Source organism: Dermacentor albipictus, chromosome 2 (genome assembly GCF_038994185.2).
Source record: "Dermacentor albipictus isolate Rhodes 1998 colony chromosome 2, USDA_Dalb.pri_finalv2, whole genome shotgun sequence".
NCBI lineage: Eukaryota > Metazoa > Arthropoda > Arachnida > Ixodida > Ixodidae > Dermacentor > Dermacentor albipictus.
The window spans coordinates 123,553,202-123,572,255 of NC_091822.1; the positions used below are offsets into that span (position 1 = coordinate 123,553,202).

General features: G+C 48.6%; 1 protein-coding gene across 1 annotated transcript in view; it reads right to left on the bottom strand.

The window, feature by feature from the left end:
* Positions 1-19,054, bottom strand: part of LOC135910746 (pleckstrin homology domain-containing family G member 5-like) — a 747,540-nt gene that overhangs the window by 665,227 nt on the left and 63,259 nt on the right. Inside the window, exon 2 of the mRNA XM_065442817.2 lies at positions 9,701-9,760. Within this exon, the coding sequence (XP_065298889.1) occupies positions 9,701-9,760 (60 nt within the window). The remainder of the gene's footprint in view (positions 1-9,700; positions 9,761-19,054) is intronic.

Consider the following 19,054-nt stretch of genomic DNA (forward strand, 5'->3'; position numbering starts at 1 on the left):
GGACTCCTCGCTTCTCGTGGGCCCCTCGCAAGCCCCACACGTTGAACAGTTGAAGTGACGAGCGCTATACAGTTATACGGCCAGAGGAATTAATTTCGCAATGTAAACGAGGACGTGCAAGGGTGCGACCTGTATAGCTGCGAGGGAAAGGGTGGGCTGAATGCGCGCGCGCGCGCGAAGTATGCGCGCGAAAAAGAACACACACATCGAAACGTTGGTGCACGAGCCAAGACGAGCGTTCGCCTGGCAACAGTAAAAAAGGGGGCGGTAGCTGAAGCCGTGCCTCGAGTACTTCCAACATTCACGTACCGCGCGTATACCACCGTTCCTGTTGTATAATCGGAATGAACTTGTTCGCCTGGGCGCGTCCGCTTCGCTGCACGTTGTACGTCGTTCTCGAATCGGCGCAGTGCATAAAGAAACGCGAAACGGAAGTGTTTAGAGCTCGTTGGTCCCGTTTCAACATTTTTTTTTCTGCTTGACATTTCATATACTTTTGCGTTAAGTACTACCTGAAGGCAACAGACTTGAGTGCCCGACTATAGACATCTTACACCTAAGTTCTCTCTCTCTCATTCTCTTTCACTCCCCATTCCCCTCCCCACGTGTAGGGTAGCAAACTGGACTCAGTCTGGTTAACCTCCCTGCCTTTCCTTCTTCCCTTCTCTCTCTCTCTCTCTCTCTCTTTGCGTTAAGTAGAATGATGCGCAACAAAATAAATGAAATGAAAACCGAAAGGGTGCGGGGGATTGAGAAAGAGGAGGAAACGCAGATGGTCTGCGAATAATAATAATAATAATAATAATAATAATAATAATAATAATAATAATAATAATAATAATAATAATAATAATAATAATAATAATAATAATCTAACACCTTCCCGCCAACTCTTTCCTTTAAGTGTTATTTATGATAATTTTTATGTATTCTTGTTTACAGAAAAGCAGTATCAAGTGATAAAGCCGAGCGCAGGGCAGCTTATCAAAACTGCGTTTCTGATTACAAGCGTGAACTTGAAGCGGCCAAGCGCAATTTCTTTTGAAGCTATCTTCCTTCGCTGCTTCGAAATAAACCGCATAAATTTTGGAAAGTGGTTAGCGGTAAACCGAAACAAGATATGCAACTATTTGATGAAACGGGGAACGTCATACCATCTGATATGCGCTGTGTTGCCTGCATAACGTATTTAAATGTTCGCTTTCTGATGTTCAGTCTTTTTCATCATCCGTGTTTAATGGCCTCTTGTTTCTCACGATGGATCCCATAATCATTGACTGGGTTGCAATAACAAAACTCGGAGAATCTAGAGGTATCTGCACCCAGCCCTGATGAAATAACTGCTCAGCCTTTGAAACGCACTTTAAGCCACTAATCTATTATTTTATCTAAAATTTTCAAGCAGTCCTTAGAATGCGGTGTGCTGTCAAACGACTGGAAGGTGGGGAAGGTGGTGCCCATTTTAAAGCAAGGTAGCCCTCCATGCGCTATCAACTACTGACCCATTTCGTTAACCAGCATTTCCGGAAAACTTCTGGAACACATAATTTTCTCTGATCTCGTGCTTTTTCTTGAATCTAACAACTGTTTTTAGTAAATATCAACATGGTTTTCGAAAAAACAATTTCATGTTAGACACAACTAGTTATGTTTACTAATGACCTGTTCTCATCTCTGGACCGAGGTTCTTGCATTGATTGTATAGTTTTAGACCTTGAAAAAGCCTTTGACACAGTATGCCATCGTCTACTTCTTCTGAAATTAAACAGACTTAACATCGACCTTAATTTACTTAAGTGGATTGAATGCTTTCTCGGCAAACGAACTCAGTTCGTATCTGCTAACAATTCCGCTTCACCAACCTGTTTCGTAACTTCAGGTGTGCCACAAGTTGCAGTCCTTGGGCCTCTTTTATTCCTTATTTACATTAACGATCTGCCGGAGAAATTGACGTCTAACATCCGTCTTTATGGTGATGACTGCGTTATTTATGGTGAAATAACTAACGCGGATGATTCCTTTTTTACTTCAATCTGATCTTAACACCACTTTTTCGTGGTGTAATCAATAGCTAATGAAACTAAACGTCAACAAATGTAAAATGATGAAATTTTCTCGCGGTAGTGCTGTTCCAACATCCTCACGCAAAATTAACAATTATATTCTGTCCTCTGTCACTTCCTATAAATATTTAGGTGTTCACATTACTAACAATCTGCCATGGCAAACTCACACTGAATACGTGACAAACTCTGCCAATCGAACACTAGGTTTTTTACGTGGCAATTTTTCTCGCGCTCTCTTCCCTAAAAGTTACATTATATAAAGCATTAGTAAGGTCTACACTAGAGTATGCTTCATCAACTTGGGATCCCTCTACATTACAGCTAACATACTTACCCGCAGCCATTCAGAGCCGCTCTGCATGTTTCATTGTATGCGTTTATTCCCGCAGTGCCAGTGTAACCGCCATCAAAACTAGCCTTCATCTGCCAGACCAATCATTAAGAAGGAAACTCGCCCGGTTATCACTCTTTCATAAAATGTACTGTACTAACCCAGAATTTAAAAAATGATATTTTTATATCACCCCCTTATATTTCATCGCGAATTGACCACGATGTCAAGATACAAGTACCAAGTTGCCGCACAAACTTTTTCTTCAATTCATTTCTGCCCAAGGCAGCATCCGAATGGCACTACCTCCCCGCCTCGGTCGCCAGCAATCCGGTTCATTCATCCTTTCAGACTGCTATATCTAACATTGTATAATGATTCACCACTCCTCTCTGTAACACCATCAGGCATTGAGAGTATTTTAAATAAATAAAATAAATAAATATGCGAAGCTACCGGCTCTATTACACGCTGTCTTTTCATGGATATCTCTCTCTCTCTCACACACACACACACACGCACACGCACACGCACACACACATATATATATATATATATACACATATATATATATATATATATATATATATATATATATATATATATATATATATATATATATATATATATATATATATATATATATATATATATACATATATGTATATATATATATCGTCATAATGGCACGCGTTTTGTGGCCAGCAGAGTAGGTCTGTGCCACTGTTAACGGACTCATCATCATCATCATCATAATCCTGGCAGCTAGACCATCGATGCGTGTGGCGTTCTGATCGAAGCCACCGCTCTGGCCAGTAACGAAGCAGGTCGAATATTGACGCCGGTCCCTTCCGTATTTCTTTCTTCCTTTCCCGCATCCCACCCCGGCGGTAAAGCAGGAGACACACGGTACGATTCGGCGTCCGATCCGACGTGCGGCGCCGCATGCTCCGGCATGCGGCATACGACGATTCGGGACACACGGTGCGTGCATCCGAAAGATTGAGCGGCGCGTAAGCTCCACCCACATCGCAGCTCCCCAGCTTGAGTTCATATCCACGTCGAGAAACGCCATATAAACAACTCTGCACAACACTGCGTCGCTTTACGCGAACACTTCCAATAACGTTATGCCCCTGCGAGTGACAGAACACTTCACGACGGCGCGTCGTCCACTGACGACTCCGCTAACAGCCAGCGATAGGGCCGGTAGGCCTAGCTAGGCAGACACCGCGGCCGACGGCGCTTACGATCCAACCCGAGCTCGTCGAAGAGCGCTTATGTTTGCCAAAACAATTAACACTGTACACTTAGGTCGCCCGTAATTAAATACAATTGGTTCACTCGACGCAGTCGTTGCGAAGGGCAAACGTGCAAGCAAAGCGAGCAGCCTCGCTCAGACGGTCGGTGTGGGCTGTCTGCCCGCGAAATGCCCTCGCGTCGCGTCTCCTGATCTCGCCAGTAGCCTAGTCCTAGTGTACTAGGCGTTGCTTTGAATAACAGGCACACGTCGAGATAATTTTACTGAACTAGTAACTATTTCGTGTCGGAAACAAACTGCAGCAGGCAAGGAAAAAAAAAAAAACACTGCGAGAAACCGGCCAGCCAGCGCCGCCTCCGTGGAGGGAACGTCACATGCCAGCCGCGCTGTCATTGGCTGCGGCCAGACGACGGTGCGGTTGTCGGACGCGTCAGACGATGAAAATCTGCCCGGTTTGGCGCACGCCGGACGTCCGATCCGGCGCTCCGGCACGGCAAAACACCTCGATTCCGGCTGCCGTTCCGGCGCGTCGGCTGCCGGATCGGACACCAAATCGGACCGTGTGTCTCCCGCTTAATTGTTTCTCGCCGCAATCGTCGCCCTTGGGCGGCACCGGTGGGAGGAGAAGGGGCGGCGGCGGGTGGCGCGGCCGCCGTTTCCCCTCGTCTTCCGACGATTGCTCGCCTGCTGAGCGCTCTTCCTGTCACGATATCTCTATGGAGTTCATTCACGACCTGCGTCGGCTTTCTCGCGTCGTTGTTGTGTTGTTCTTTGCGATTCCCGCTCCTTTACACGCACTCACACGCACACACACACACACACATATACATATATATATATCGCTGCCGCTAATGGAGCGGGGAAGCGTCGTACAGGCACGCGCAAGTGCACGCACGCGCTTTCCTTTGGGCACGGCGCACTTCTTTTCGCCTCTCTCTTCCGTGTTGCTAATCGCGGATGTGTGTGCACATTGTGGTCGGTGCTCAGGGCATCCGCGTGGTGCCGTAGGCGTGCAGTGTATATAGGCAACCCAAGTTGGAATCGGCTCCCGAAATGCGTCGTGCGAAAAAAGAATAATAATAACTGTTCGCGATATAAACGCGCAGATGATGCTATATAGCAGAGACCAGCGATATGCGCGTCTCTGTATTCTGCGGGCGAGAACCTAGAGCACACGCGCCCTTCCGACTCCGTGCAGCGCCATCCGCGGTGCGCGGGTATACCTCCAGGCCGGTGGCCTAAGCAGTGGTCGTTGGGCCCCGTGCAGGTGGGACGCCATTGCGGAGACTTGTGATATACCTGGGATACACCCGTCCCTTACCCAGTAATGGCATAAAAACCACAGGGAAAACACAGCCGAGGTTGCAATACAGGGCGCTCGATAGGCACACGCACAGCCTCGGGTGGCCATCACGCGCTTCTGTTGAGGGCGCGGCCCGACAGGCGTTCCAAAAGGCTTGAAAATGAATATGATTAAAGATGTACAGGGCAGTAATTTTTTTAAAGATCGAGCTTGGTGACACGTGTCGCTGCCATACTTCGAAGGAGATGCTCACATCATCATCATCATCATGATCATCATCATCATTGGTTGAGAATTTCTCAACGCAGCTCGTAACTTCATGACGTATGCAGCGAGATGCAAGCTTGAAAATATGTACTGCCACATGCAGTAGCCTTCCTTCCCCGCGTCGCTATATATGTATATATATATATATATATATATACTAAGAGTTACATAAGCCATCAGGTTCGAGCCCATCTAACGTCGTTTGTAGCCGACAGCGCTTCGGACACTATAAGGCATGCTATGTGGTCGAGCCAATAGATTGCTTTTCCAGCTTCAAGAAAATAGAGGCAAACGGCAGAAATGGTAAAAGCAATCTATTGGCTCGACCACATAGCATGCCTTATAGTTTCCGAAGCACTAGCGGCTACGAACGACGTTGAATGGGCTCGAACCTGACTGCTTATGCAACTCTTAGCGATCCACGTTTGGCTACAGAACTCCCCGCAACAACTACGTAGCGGCAGCTTGGGGTTCGCGCTGGCACGAAATGTGAATTATCTGAAATTCGGATTCGCATTGTCTTTTCGTCTTGCATTGCTTGAACCTGCCGAATAGGCGGTATGGGGCAACAGGCGGGTCTGATTTCCTTCCAGAGGTCAGTTCAAGCCAGCGGCACCGGAAAACTTTTGGAATTAGATCTGAACGTAAATTTCTGGGCCCAACTTGGTGCTTGCGTTGTCTCCCTTCCTATCTCTCTTCTCGTCTTGCTGCGCCGTATCGGGCACTTCAGTGCAGCCTCGCTTTTTGCTGTCGGCTTGCTTAAAGGCAAGGGTGACTTCTCACTGATGTAAACGTAAGTCCCCCGCCCCGAACTCGACTGAACTTCTCTCCTCTACGGGCTTCCTATACACCTTAAGCCACATTCCATTGCCACATTCGAAAGAGAGAGAGAGCGCTGAAGGGAACGCGAGGAGGCCGGCCAGCGTGACTCTCGGGCGCACGCATGCGCACGCTCCATTTCTCCAACGCAAATTCGAAGAGTCTCGGGGAGCAGCCGAGCATGCACGGTGAAAGCACGCGCATTTATGCGCGAACGTGCGCCGTCGTGCACACATGCGCACGGAGCCTACGCGCTCGCGCCACGCGCACCTCTGTGTTAACGCGCATAAACGCACGCACGCGCGGATGCGCCAAGCGCATACAAACGCGACAGACGGGGAACTTCTTCCTCCTAAGCACCAGGAGCCCGCTTTAACGGAAGCTCCGGGCAACGTGGACGCACGGTGGACGGTCGCGCTCGAGAGAGCAAGATGCCGTTAGACGCGCGCGATTTGCTCTCGCCGGGGTGAATTCTCGAGAAGCGGCAGCTCGATCGTGTCCTGTCGGGAGAGGGGCATATAGAGAGACACTGGTCGCGCGCTGGCTACGCTCCACTCTGTCTCGCCGAAATGCGTGCAGTGCAGACAAAGCTGTATATCCTGCGACTACGCGAAATGTTATATACCTGTACTTCATTTCGCTTCGTCGAACTTTGTTTCTTCTTTTTTTTATAAGAGTCGAAGTGATTGACCGATCGTATCGTGGCGAAATGTAAAACGTCTGAAAGGCTTTGCTTCGCTTATGCTCACCTTTCTTTCAAACAAAAATTTAAGGGTGTAGAGAAACCAGCGATATAGTGTACTTGTTGCCAACATTTCCAAGTCATTTCCGCTCAATCAATCAATCAATCAATCAATCAATCAATCAATCAATCAATCAATCAATGCAAGGGTTGCTGTCAGTCAGTTACGAATAAAAACACGGGAAAACGTTTCCTCGTCCACAGGCCTCTGACCATCCGCTGGTCCGTTCGGGATCCTTCTGTTTAAAGGGTGTCAGGCCACACAGGGTTAAAGCGAAATTAGTGGGTGCCAGGTGTGTCTGTATTAGTAAATTACGCTTCTGCAATACCAGAGTTGCCACTACCACCTCGAGAAGATGCTTGGCAAGCCCTCAAGCCATTAAAGAACACGACAAGAAAAGACGAGTGGCCCACCCACCACTTCCTGCGCAGTGGCTCCCTGAGACGTCATGGATTTTACTAGCGTCTACGCGGGCTCCGTATGTTGTTTTTATAGTAAGCAAGGACTACAAAGACTTGACCTAGCAGCTCTTTCAAAGATTTCCTGCGCCAATATGTCCCATATACGAGGAAATACCTTGAAATGCGCGAAGTTTCGTTGAAATGCCGGCGCAGAGATTATGATGGGAAATGAGAAAAGAAAGGAACTTTCGCCTTCGTTTTCTGCAACTACTAGTAATGGACCTTCTACCACTCAAGGAATGAAACGAACGTTTTGAAAGAATACTCAACCTACCTAAAGTGATCTAGTGTTGCTTATTAGTGTCGCTTTGCAAGGTAGTATAAACGGGACCTATTACTTCCTCTCGTTCCTGAGTGGTTGCCATGATGTGTACAACAGCTTCGAATGTGCTGCACCCACGAGGCGAGACGAAGCATATGTATTCTGTCGCCACTGTTCTGTGCAATGTGGCGTAGGCTACGCTTCCCATCAGCCAACCAGCGATCCCTCACCGGCCCGGCCGAATGCAGGTCTCGGAAGAAGGACAATGTCTCGCACATTTTGCGCCCACAACACGTCGATATACTTCCCGTCCAACCAAGGTTTGTGCATGCGCGTGAGATTAAGTTGCGGATAATGCAGGCAAGCTCTTCGTCTGGTTAAAGTTACTTGGTGGCTGATCTGATCAAAGGCATTCGCCGCCCTGCACGGAAGTGGTGAGACGGAGCACACGCCAGCTACACGGGTATTAGAGATGACGACGGCCTATAGCCCAGCGCGATTGCGATCAGGATTTCCCTCCTGATGCGACGACTGTCTGCGTCGGCGAGGGTGCTTATGCTGCTTCTTATTCGACGCTTTCGCGAGTCGCAGCCATCGAAGTCGAAGGTCAGCACGTTAAAGTGCCTACAGAACAAGGAGAAACAGGAATATATTTAAATATAATGCAGACTACGTGGTTTAACGTCCCGAAACTGCGCAGTAGTTTGCGAGGGACGCCGCTTTAGAGAGCCCCTGATTAATTTCGGTCCCGTGGTGTTTTCATTTAGGTGCGTCTAAACCTAACAAGCGAACGTGAATATTTTTGCGTTTCACTCGGATTTCCTGGCCGCCTCGGCCGAGAAAGCAACAGATATAGGAACTAACTATGCAAGAACAATGAGTTCGTCGCTATTAGAACGAACGAATTGAGCACAGCGGGAAACTAGGAAAATCAACGAAGAACACAAAAAGCCGGCAACGAATTGGCAAGGCTATCATCTGGGTTCCAGAAACATCATTGCTCCGAGTGTCTTCTTCCTATACTTCACAATAATTTGGAACCATTGAGTGCGGACGTACACGTTCAGCCTATTCTCTCGCTCAAAGCTGTTGTTCGCAGTGAAAAGAAACGCAACCATTCGTTTGTGACCCTCGCTGACATGGGGACATTCTGTAATTGGGCAGCTTATTTTTCTTATACGAAAATAAATATAGCCCTTTTCACCGTCTGCTGGCAAAGGCTGCCCCTTTTCACTTGGTTATTAACAAAAGATAAAACAAAAGCAGTAACGTCCAATTGAACGCCGCTGCGCGGTCCTTCGAGTTACGGAGACGTATTCTCGGACGATCACTTCCGGCGATATTACCGCCTTCACGTGACGTGTAGTGCTCAACCAACCAATCAGCTCATCCGGTTTCGCTCGACCAGCCAGTGCGCGCCTGATGACCGAGGTGACAGTATCGTCGAAAGCTATCGTCCCAGAACACCTCCCTTGAACTCCTCGCCTGCAATCTCAGCTCACTGAGACGTTTGGCACGCTTTGACTTGGCTTTACCGAGGCGCCATTAGAACGCAATCGACAGCTTGCGCGCACAAGGAACACACGGATAGCACAGGCTTTCGAGAGCGAGAGCGTGGGTGACGTGGCGTCGCAGTCAATGGCAATGAGAGCTTAGGTGCCGTCACGCTGCTACAGAAAGCGCTAGACTGTTTCGCTGAATGGGCCATTTGACGTTCTCGCGCCAAAAATATAAACATATAAGATATTGGAACAGGTAGCACTTAAATGAAATAGAAGAAAATGAAGCGACACAAATGTCGAAAGCCTCATCTTGCATCCGAATTGCTCAAGATATCTGAACAAGGAGCCAAGTCATCATCCGAGAGGAAGGAGGGCTCTCGCGGAGGAGAGGCAATGTAGATCTTCAGAGGGAAACTCTATAAAGATTTACATTGCCGCGTCTCACAGGTGCGACATACTGTAGCTAGGACTAAGCAACAGTGTTCAGCAGGGCTCACATGTTCGTTTCTTTTTGGCAAAGGGCTGTAACAGTAAGGCGCACGCCTAGGAGCTGCGAGACATGGCCTCACACATCGGAGAGCACGCGTGGCGAGTGATCGCGGAGGCCATGCACTGCATGTAACTAGTGAGTCGGGCAAACGTCCAAGTGGAGGTCACGCCGAGCTTTTAGGCGTCCGGTACTCACCGCAACTCCTCTGTCGGAGGTGGAACAGCGCCAGCCGCTTTCGAGCACCGGGCTCCTGGCCTGAAATGGAGAGGCGTGCGTCAGGAACGTGCGAATTTCAGCGCTTGATCAGCGCGCATGCGTACTTTATAGACCTCAGAACACCGGCATATGGTTAACGGCAACGGCAACGGCAACGGGGGAACGTATACCTTCGTGATGCATTTGTGCTACAACTTGAAATTCGGTCAGCGGGTGGACTAATAAGTGTGGACGTGGCCTAGATTATGATAATATCAACCGTTGTTTAACGCCCCTCAAGGTGTACATCGTACATGAAGGTGTTCGATTCATTTGGGCCATTATGAGGTATTTCGTCAAATAGTGAAATATCGGAAAACGCCCACTGCCGGGAGTGGTATTCTGCTACGTGGCCCTCGGTACAGAGCATGCCGCCATGAGCATTCCTTGACGACATGTGCAAGGACAACTGGTCGAAGTATTTATTTTTATTTTTTCTTCTTCTTTCTTTTACTTTCTTTCTCTTTCCTTTCTTTTTTCTTTTGCACTTCGCAGAACGAGAAAAAAAAAGAACGGGTACAGGAACAGCCATCAGTTAATTTATGGATGCTTATCAACGTTGTTACAGCAATAAAGATGAATGTTCAGGGAGGTACAGGCATAGAAACAAAGAAATGTTAACACACTGCGCGACCATGGCAGCTCGATGAGAACGCCCAAAGCGTTTGTTTTCGTCTAAGGATCGTGGTACGAAAGACCAAGCCCAATGCCGGTATCAGCGACGACCTGCGATGTTCCCATGGTATGAGCAAGTTGTCTAACATTCATATTGAGATTGCGCCGTTAATGAGGAACATGTGTCACGTGCAATAAATGTTCACCTGTACACAGCCAAACTGTACGGGTACAATGTACAGAGTGACGGTAACTATGCCAGTCATATCGCCAGTGGAAGTATCAAAGTTTTGCTGACCACAATTTGTAATCCCTTTGACAAGATCTTACCTTCCCAAAAGCATCGGTAATCACTAATGCCCCGGAAACGTTTCACTCTTACACTCCGTAGCACAAAGATGTAAGAAATGAACAACCAGCTCCCCATTTCATTATTATCGCCTTAAACTTTAGTCCTACTGGCATATGGGGTCCCAAAAATGGAAATTAAATGTCATTAACTATAATTTCATCCACCATCTATATTGTATTTGAAAAAAAAAAACTGGTTCACCCTTTAAATGCACGTGCACTCGAACGCCAGTGCTTGAGCCGAGTGCTGTTCTCATTACTACTGCAACAACAACTTATTGTGTGATAAATGAACTTAAATGTACGTTCGGAGTTACGCACGAAGCATTCCAACTGCTTGACCTCCTGGAGATAAGAGTGAGAGAGTAGCGAACCTCAAGAAAACGCTCACTTTTCATAGCGTCTTAGTTTCCGTGTTGTCACCTTACGCAGGCGCTGAAGTGATCAGGAGTGACGAAACAAGGAATGCGCCACTGAAGCCAACGTCTTTCAGACGGACGTGTCTTTGTCAAAACGAGTCCGCGTGCCGAAACGTCGGCTTCAGCAACATTTCTTGTTAAACTATATACTGGTCACAACTTCTACTCCATCTTCCTATGAGTTTCCCCTTCGTTCACAATTATTATTATTAATAATAATAATAATAATAATAATAATAATAATAATAATAATAATAATAATAATAATAATAATAATAATAATAATAATAATAATAATGTTTAGTTTTCATCATCACACTGATGAAGGGAGCTGTAAGTAAAAGCTGCTTTCCGTAGAGACAGCTTGACATAGGCGCACAGCTACCTTTGTACAAAATAGCCAGCAGCAGCAATTACAACATGCAACATAGAACAATAAATAAATAAATAAATAAATAAATACAAACGATACCTCAATTTCACAAACAGACAAAGCACAGGAACAAGTATAAAAGTGACCAGAGACGCAATGCAAATTAGAAACCTAGCATCTGAAGTTTTCGCACTTCGATCTGTGTACACTGCAGAAAATTTATACCAGCTTTCACATATTTATTAAGTAGTGTAGGCATTATGTAGGATAACTTATCTTTGAAATCATTCGTTTTCGGGGTTAACAATTTCCACATTTTTTTATATCGTGTATTAAGCGATGCGATGTTTTGCTGTAAATGTAAAAGGTCATGTAGAAAATGCCGATGTTCTTACAGTGCCTGCCTAATCGCTACAATTAATTGTAACGATTAGACATTCCGATGTGTACGTTAGACATTAGCGATGTAGACATTCCAAATTCTCGGATTACGAGACGAGATTTTTTTTTTTTGTTTCAGACAACCGACCACATCCTCATCATCATTGTGTCAAATTGCAGGGAATTTCGCAGGTGCAGCGGTAGATTAGTAAATTTCATTGAGCAACTTAAGGCATTTTTCACTCGAAGTCGCGAGTTGTCCCTGCCCATGAGGCACAGGCGTGGCTTTTCTTCGCCTGGTGCTTCACAGGTCCCTAGAATACCCGCCGTGGTTGCTCAGTGGCTATGGTGTTGGGCTGCTGAGCACGAGGTCGCAGGATCGAATCCCGGCCACGGCGGCCGCATTTCGATGGGGGCGAAAACACCCGTGTACTTAGATTTAGCTGCACGTTAAAGAACCCCAGGTGGTCGAAATTTCTGGAGTCCTCCACTACGGCGTGCCTCATTATCAGAAAGTGGTTTCGCAACGTAAAACCCCGTAATTACAATTAGGTCCCTAGAATTCCTTTTCTTTCTGTTTTTGAGCATTTCTTTGGAATATTCTTGCGGTATGAATTTTTACAAAGTATCTTAATGTATGCACGTCATTTGCGTCGCGACTCGCGCCTCTAGTATTGCTACGTTTTCGAATCCCGCACACAAAACACCGCCTGCGCGCTTGGTGCAATTAACGAAGCTGCTTCCGGAGTTGCCGAAGGTTATACGTGGGGCTGGGTCAGACTCCGCAAATAACTTTAATGAGTAGGCGCGCGTTTGCAGAAGCTAGAACGCTCGTGTGCAAACTGGTTGCACCAACTCGCCTTTCAAACGGCACCAGGAGTGACATGCCGGTTCTTCTGCATATCCAGTTCCTCATTAAAGCCAAAGTCTATCTCTCTACCTCGAAACGCTTTATGCTTGCACTACTTCGCCACGTGTCCGGTCAAAATCATGCGGTTACTGACGTCACAACTGGCACACAAATGATCGCCGCGCTATTCTGAGCTCTAGGCTCCTGAAGTTTCTTCGATTTTCTTAATATTGTCGCTGTGGGGGTCACTGCGAAAGCGACCGCGGCCTTAGTTATTAATGAGCTAGCGAAGGAACGGAACGCCAATGGCTGTTGTCAGTAGTGACGATACAACGTTACGCATTTCTTGTTTTTTTTTTCGATCAATGACGCTCATCCTTTCCGGAAGAGGCGTTTATAAAGCCGTTTCCAGAACGAAACTATATATCGAGGAGTTCCACAACAACTTTCGAGAGGCAGCGGAGGCAAGCTGTGACGCCGTGGTCCGAAAGAAGGAGGCTGAGGCGCAGCCTACAGGAAAATACATAGGATGTAGAGGAGAGTATATGTAATCACTAAGCTCTCATATAGCGAAGCGTTTGGAAAGCCTCGGATATCTATAGCGAAGGGATAGCCCTGGATGCAGTGAAGACATTTGAAAAGTCTTGGGTGCACGTATAGTTCGGGCATAGGTTCTTAAATTGTGCACGAGACCACCGGTATAACGAGATTAGAGCATACCAGAGCACACAGTCATCATCATCATCATCATCATTGAATCATCAGGTTGAATTAATAGCAGGTACAAAATACGGCTGGCCAATCTGGGTGAGTCACTTTACGGTGAGGCGGTGGCAAATAACGCGTCACCGAGACGACCCTGCCGGTCAACCCAACTGTCTTGTCTGTCGCTGGGTCAGGGTCGTTCTCCCGTATGAGGAATTCCGATTCGTCCCGCTAGAACAAAACGCTCCGGCGCCTCGTTTCAATCCGAGAAGAGAACCATTCACGCTCGTCGCGAGTCATTAAAAAAAATAAAGAAACAGGATAATAGCGCGTCGCGCTTTTATCTTTAGGGGCAATTACACGCTGCGCGGGCTGCTCACTCGGTCGACTCCCCGTGCTATAATGACGGTGTCGCGTCCCTTATACGACGCGCCAACCTTGGGAGAGCCGACGCCTACTTCGCGCGGCTTGACACGTGACCCTCCGCTGTATTTTATGTTCGTCGTCTCGTTTCGTTGTTATCGTACCGGGAATTAAGCGGCGAACCTTGCGTCATGTCCGCGTGCTTCTTCCTGAATGAGTTCGTTAATTCGTCTCGCAGAGTTCCTTGGAAGAAAGAACAAGGTAAGCTGGACAAGATAAGTTAAAAATAAGTAAGTAAATAGAAACTAAGTAGCGGCATGCTGCCTAGCACTATAGCACAGGGCTGTATATAAGTGAGAGAGGATGTTCAAGAACGTTTTGCCCCGTTGGTCCAGGTGGGTGGTGCTCAGAAAAGGTTCGCATACATACACGCAAGCTATATATACGTGGGCTGTATTTTTCGGCTCTTTAATTATGAGTGGTATATACAGCACGTCCGGGCGCCAAGAGCGCTGGCTGGTGATGGGCACTTTTGTCTCGCAAGTATGTTGCCAACGGGAGGGGGGGCGCACGAGCGTTTTTACGCGCCTGACTTCCTCGTAGTTTTGTTGTGTTTTGTTTTAGAACGGTCCGCGTTGCGAGGAGTGCCGCAGCCGAGGCCCTTTGTTTTTTGGCCGTGTCAAGACTGATTGCGCAACGGTACCTGCCTCCGCAGGCTATACACGCTGCAGCACCCCACGGGATGAGTGCTGCTTTTTTTTTTCTTGCAGGTGCATTCGCACACCTTCTTTTGGTGTCTCCTCGCACTATAACGCCGATAGGCAAGCGATGGGAGCAGACCTTGATAGGCTACACAATCGCCCACTATCAGAACAAGAAACCTGAATCGCCAGTGCACTCCCAAAGCAACTTCGCACGGAAGGCTATACCTGCACTGATGAAGTTCTTGAGGTCCGCGGGCCTATAGATAAGAGACTGCCTGCTACAGCTGCCACCCATGATTGTACGGCAAATCAGTTTTGCGGAAGCCAAAAAGGTGGGGGAGTGCGGACGAAACGGGTAGTCGTTGTCCGTGCGATAGTAGCACGAAGCTACGTAGGAGACCATACGGGTTCCTTAGAAAGAAAGCTTCATGGTTGAAGACAACTTACTCTCGGTGCGGAGTTCGAACCCGAGAATATCGGCTTTCCGGGGCAATGGCTCTACCATCTAGTTGTATCCGTAACTTATTTCTTTTGTTCTTCTCTCTCTCTCTCTCTCTGATCATAGCGCGCTGCGAAGTGTGTTTAGAGATTGTAATGCAGCCTCGGTGATCGACCGTCGTGGGGGGTTTGCGAAAGCTTGCCAGCGCCTAAATTCTTGCATAGTGCGTCGCTATAGAGCCATACGAGTTTCTTGAATAGGCCTCGGTTTCCCGTTTGTTGTTGACGGAAGGTGACGACACTTTTTGATTCACGTACACCTTCCCCTGAGCTTCAACGAGGAAGCAGTCGCAGCAGTTAACGCGCATGACGAAAGATGAGAGCTCGGAAAACTAGTTCGCACAGCGATGCGCAAGCGTTTTACAATTCTCTGTTCACGCGAAAGCGTTGCTTCAGGAGATGAAGGCTGTGGAAAGATCAAATTTTTCTTCATTCCGAGACACACAGCCGTGGATTAACTGACCTGTAGCGCGGTACCTGTAGTCTGGCGTAACCAAAGTGAGTTTGCTTCATCTCTTAGTACGGAGGTTTCCTCGAGCTGCAGCCTCAGAGCTCCCGGTGATCCGTCTCCGATTTGGGTAACGGAGTAAAGTGGGTATTTGGAGCCCTTGGTCCAGGTAGAAATTGAGTCTGAACTTCAGTGCCAGCTTCGTTTACAAGAATGGTTCTGAAGTCCCCGATCCATATTTAAAGCGAAGCATTCTTTACTTCCTCATCGCACTTCTCCGTTTATGGCTGTCTGGTAGAGTAAACCGGACAGATAACGAATGCAGTGTAATTAAAGCTGGACCGAATGTAATGAAAGCTGTTGACGATATAGGTTAGGCCGATCGCGATACCTGTGGGTTCTCGCTAATGTTTCAATCGGGTTTAGAAGCGGGCCGATCTTGGAGGCAGTGCAACTTCACACAGCGCCAACATGCCTCGCAGCATTGACAAATGGGTACGTTTCAATACGTTTTCCTATAGCTGCATAGCTCAGCCTCTCTACCGAGAAGCAAGACCTTGATTTTGGCAGTCATCATCGGTTGATTTCCGTCTATTTCTTGCTGTTGTTATAGTACTTGTAAAAATCTGACCTTTCAAAATCGGAGAAAAAGGCGAGCGAGGAAGGGGGCTTTCGACGCCTTGTCGAAACGTTGGCTGTGGGCTGAGTCAATACCCTTGTTCACTCGCCGTTTACCACGTCTGAACCTTTCTATGGGCCTCTTGACTTGCCAGGATTCATTCATGTCAAGATTTTATATTTCACCGTAGTGCTCTTTTCTCTTCCTTTGAGTGCCTACGGATGCATTGCGATTTGTACATGCACCTTTGTTCTTATTTTCGCGTTGTCACCTATCTTTGCAACCTGCTTTGGAATAGTTGTGTTTATACCGTTAGTCCCATGGTCCTCAACGTTGTGGTGGCTCGGTAGATTTGGCGGCGGTGCACTGTCGCGGGTTATTTTCACACTCACGTGGGCGCATTCCAGTCGATTGTAAAGTCATGAAAATCACGCTGTAATCATGGCCGCTTGCCGAGACGACAGTGCATTTTCAATTGAGGCCTTGTTCATAAAATTGGCCCGGTGTCTTTCCTGCCGAGCACTGCAGCGCCTCTGACAAAGTCTCAGGGTTGTAAGAGTTAGGATCGGGCATGAATTAAATGGTAGCTGGCCCATGCCGTCGTCCGATTTATCCACGCTAAGGACGTTGTTGAAGGGAGGGACTTGTTCTCGTCGAGAACGAGGAATACGGGATTTATTTACAATATCTACATGAAGGGTGGAGAACGTTACATTTCATCAGTCTAGCATGACTGAAAGAGAATACACACCGAAAAGCCGAGAACGGCTGCTTATTAACACTATGTCCTCCCTAGATTCCTAGGTGAGGGAAAACTGCCGTTCAACCTTTGACCAATGGGAGCGCCCAAAGCCATCGTAGTCGACCCGCCTTTGAAGGGGAGGGTTCACACACTCACTTCCGCACTTTGGTTTCACTGAACACACCAAGGTTAGAGGTTTCTCGCAGACAGAGATCTTGACCCGAGCAGGCGCCTGTTGATACCAGTGCTGACCCCGCAGTGAGTAGCCGCCGCGTCTGCCCTTTGACTGTGACGACTTCTGGGGCCCTTGAGAAAGCCCCGCAAAACATTCTTTTCCAGGAGTTCTCTCGCTCCAAACAAACCGCGAAGGCGACAGCGAATCGACTAATAATACTCGGCCCGCCGAACGTGGCTAGACATTCCGGCGCCGTTGGGCTGTTGAGGCGGCCCATTGTTGGCTTTACAAAGCGAGTCGTCGCAGCGGGCTGGGAAGGGTTCGGAGGTCGCTTCTCCGAAGATCGCCAGCCCCCGCAGGCCGATCGTAACAGGGCTTCGTACCGTTGACCGTCGTTGAACGTCGCCATAAATCGTGGTCTATGGCGTTCGGCTGCTGAGACGTGGTTGAATTCATGATCCCGACAGCCGCATACAAGTGATGGCGCAGAGCGAGATCTCGTATTCTGGATTTGGGTGCACGCTGAACGTATCTATAGGCGGTCATTTGGAACGTAGAACCTCAATCATTGTTGCTATCATTAGCTATGGCGGTGGTGCTATAAGATTAAACTGCGCAGCTACAAGTCATTCCTACGTGACTCTTCGTATCGGGATGCGAAAGAAGGTAGCACAAAGATGCAACATATCAGGAAAGAGTGATGAGACTGCCGAGGTCGCCCGCCTATATGTGCCGAATAGAGCGCCAACTGCACGAGGGGCGCAGATCTCTCACACTCGTAGCGTCATCAGTGCACGCTGCAATCGAGGGCCGCGCCAAATCCTAGGCCATTACGCCCCATTCACCGTTTGATGAAGCCATCTCGCAGTCGTCATCAGAAGAAGAGGGGACTTCGCGCTCTTTAACGCCACCGCGTTCCTCTGTATACAGCGCGCTCGGTCCGGCGCTGAGGCAACAGGGCGCGTTGTTCAGTCCAGCGTCGTCCGCGCAAGTCCTTAATTCTTCGCAGGAGGAAGGTTCACGGGGCCAGCCGACCTCGCCGCTTGCGGGCTACCCTCCGCGCCGCTCCGAGCTCGCGCAGCGCGTAGACAAACCCGAGCGCACGCAGAAACACACACGCACGGAGGCCCCCATGCACACACATACACACATGGCTGGCGCGCAAACATAACCGACACCCGCATCATTCCGCGCGCCGTTCCTCGTCTGCGCTAGCGCGGGCAGCAGCTCGGCTGCGAGCGCGTGTCTCGAGAAACAATGAACGCCCGAGAATTACACGCTTCCCGCTGCACTCGCACGCACGGGACGAAGCGCGCGAGCGGTCTCTCCGGCTACGCTGCGTAGCGAGCTGCAGCAGGCCTCTGCCGTCCTCTTTAAGTGGCACCCTCGGACCAATTACGAATGGCCAGCGAGCGAGCGCATCGCAGCCATCATCCCCGACAGTGCTTTATTTATAACCCCCAGCGCGCGCGCGCGCGGTTCAGTGATGCGAGCTGCTTCCGAGACGGACGGGCCGACCGAGCGGACATACGTATACTTCGCAGCGCTGGCAAACGTGCGCCGAGTTGAGGAGCGCATGCACGCGTTCAGGCCACGAGAGCGTCGCGTCCTGGGAGTCTTCTTTCCTCGGTCCCCTTGCACGCAGCGGCATGCGCTCATCACGGAGCGAGCAATCCGGCCAAAGCTCGAGAGGCAACGAGTCGCCGCGCGAGTGTACGTGAGACTGTATTGCGGTCGTCGCAGAGCTAATTGCGAGGAGACGGCCAACGGCAGGACCTCCTTTGTCTCGGCGCGGCGTCCCTCGATCGGTTCGTCTTAGGTTGCCGTTGTTTGGCTGCGTTTCGCATAGTTATTAGGCGGGGACGCGAGTGATACGCGTGTCCTCTGTGAATAAATAGAGCGCTGACATTTTTAAAGCGAAGGTTTCTTTGCCTCTTCCTTCGACTTCCCGCTACTAGCTGCTGCTGCTGCTGCTGCTGTGGTCCTGCACGCCACTAACGCCGGCCGCATCGGAACATGGTTGAGGCGTGGCCATGTCACAAAACATAAAA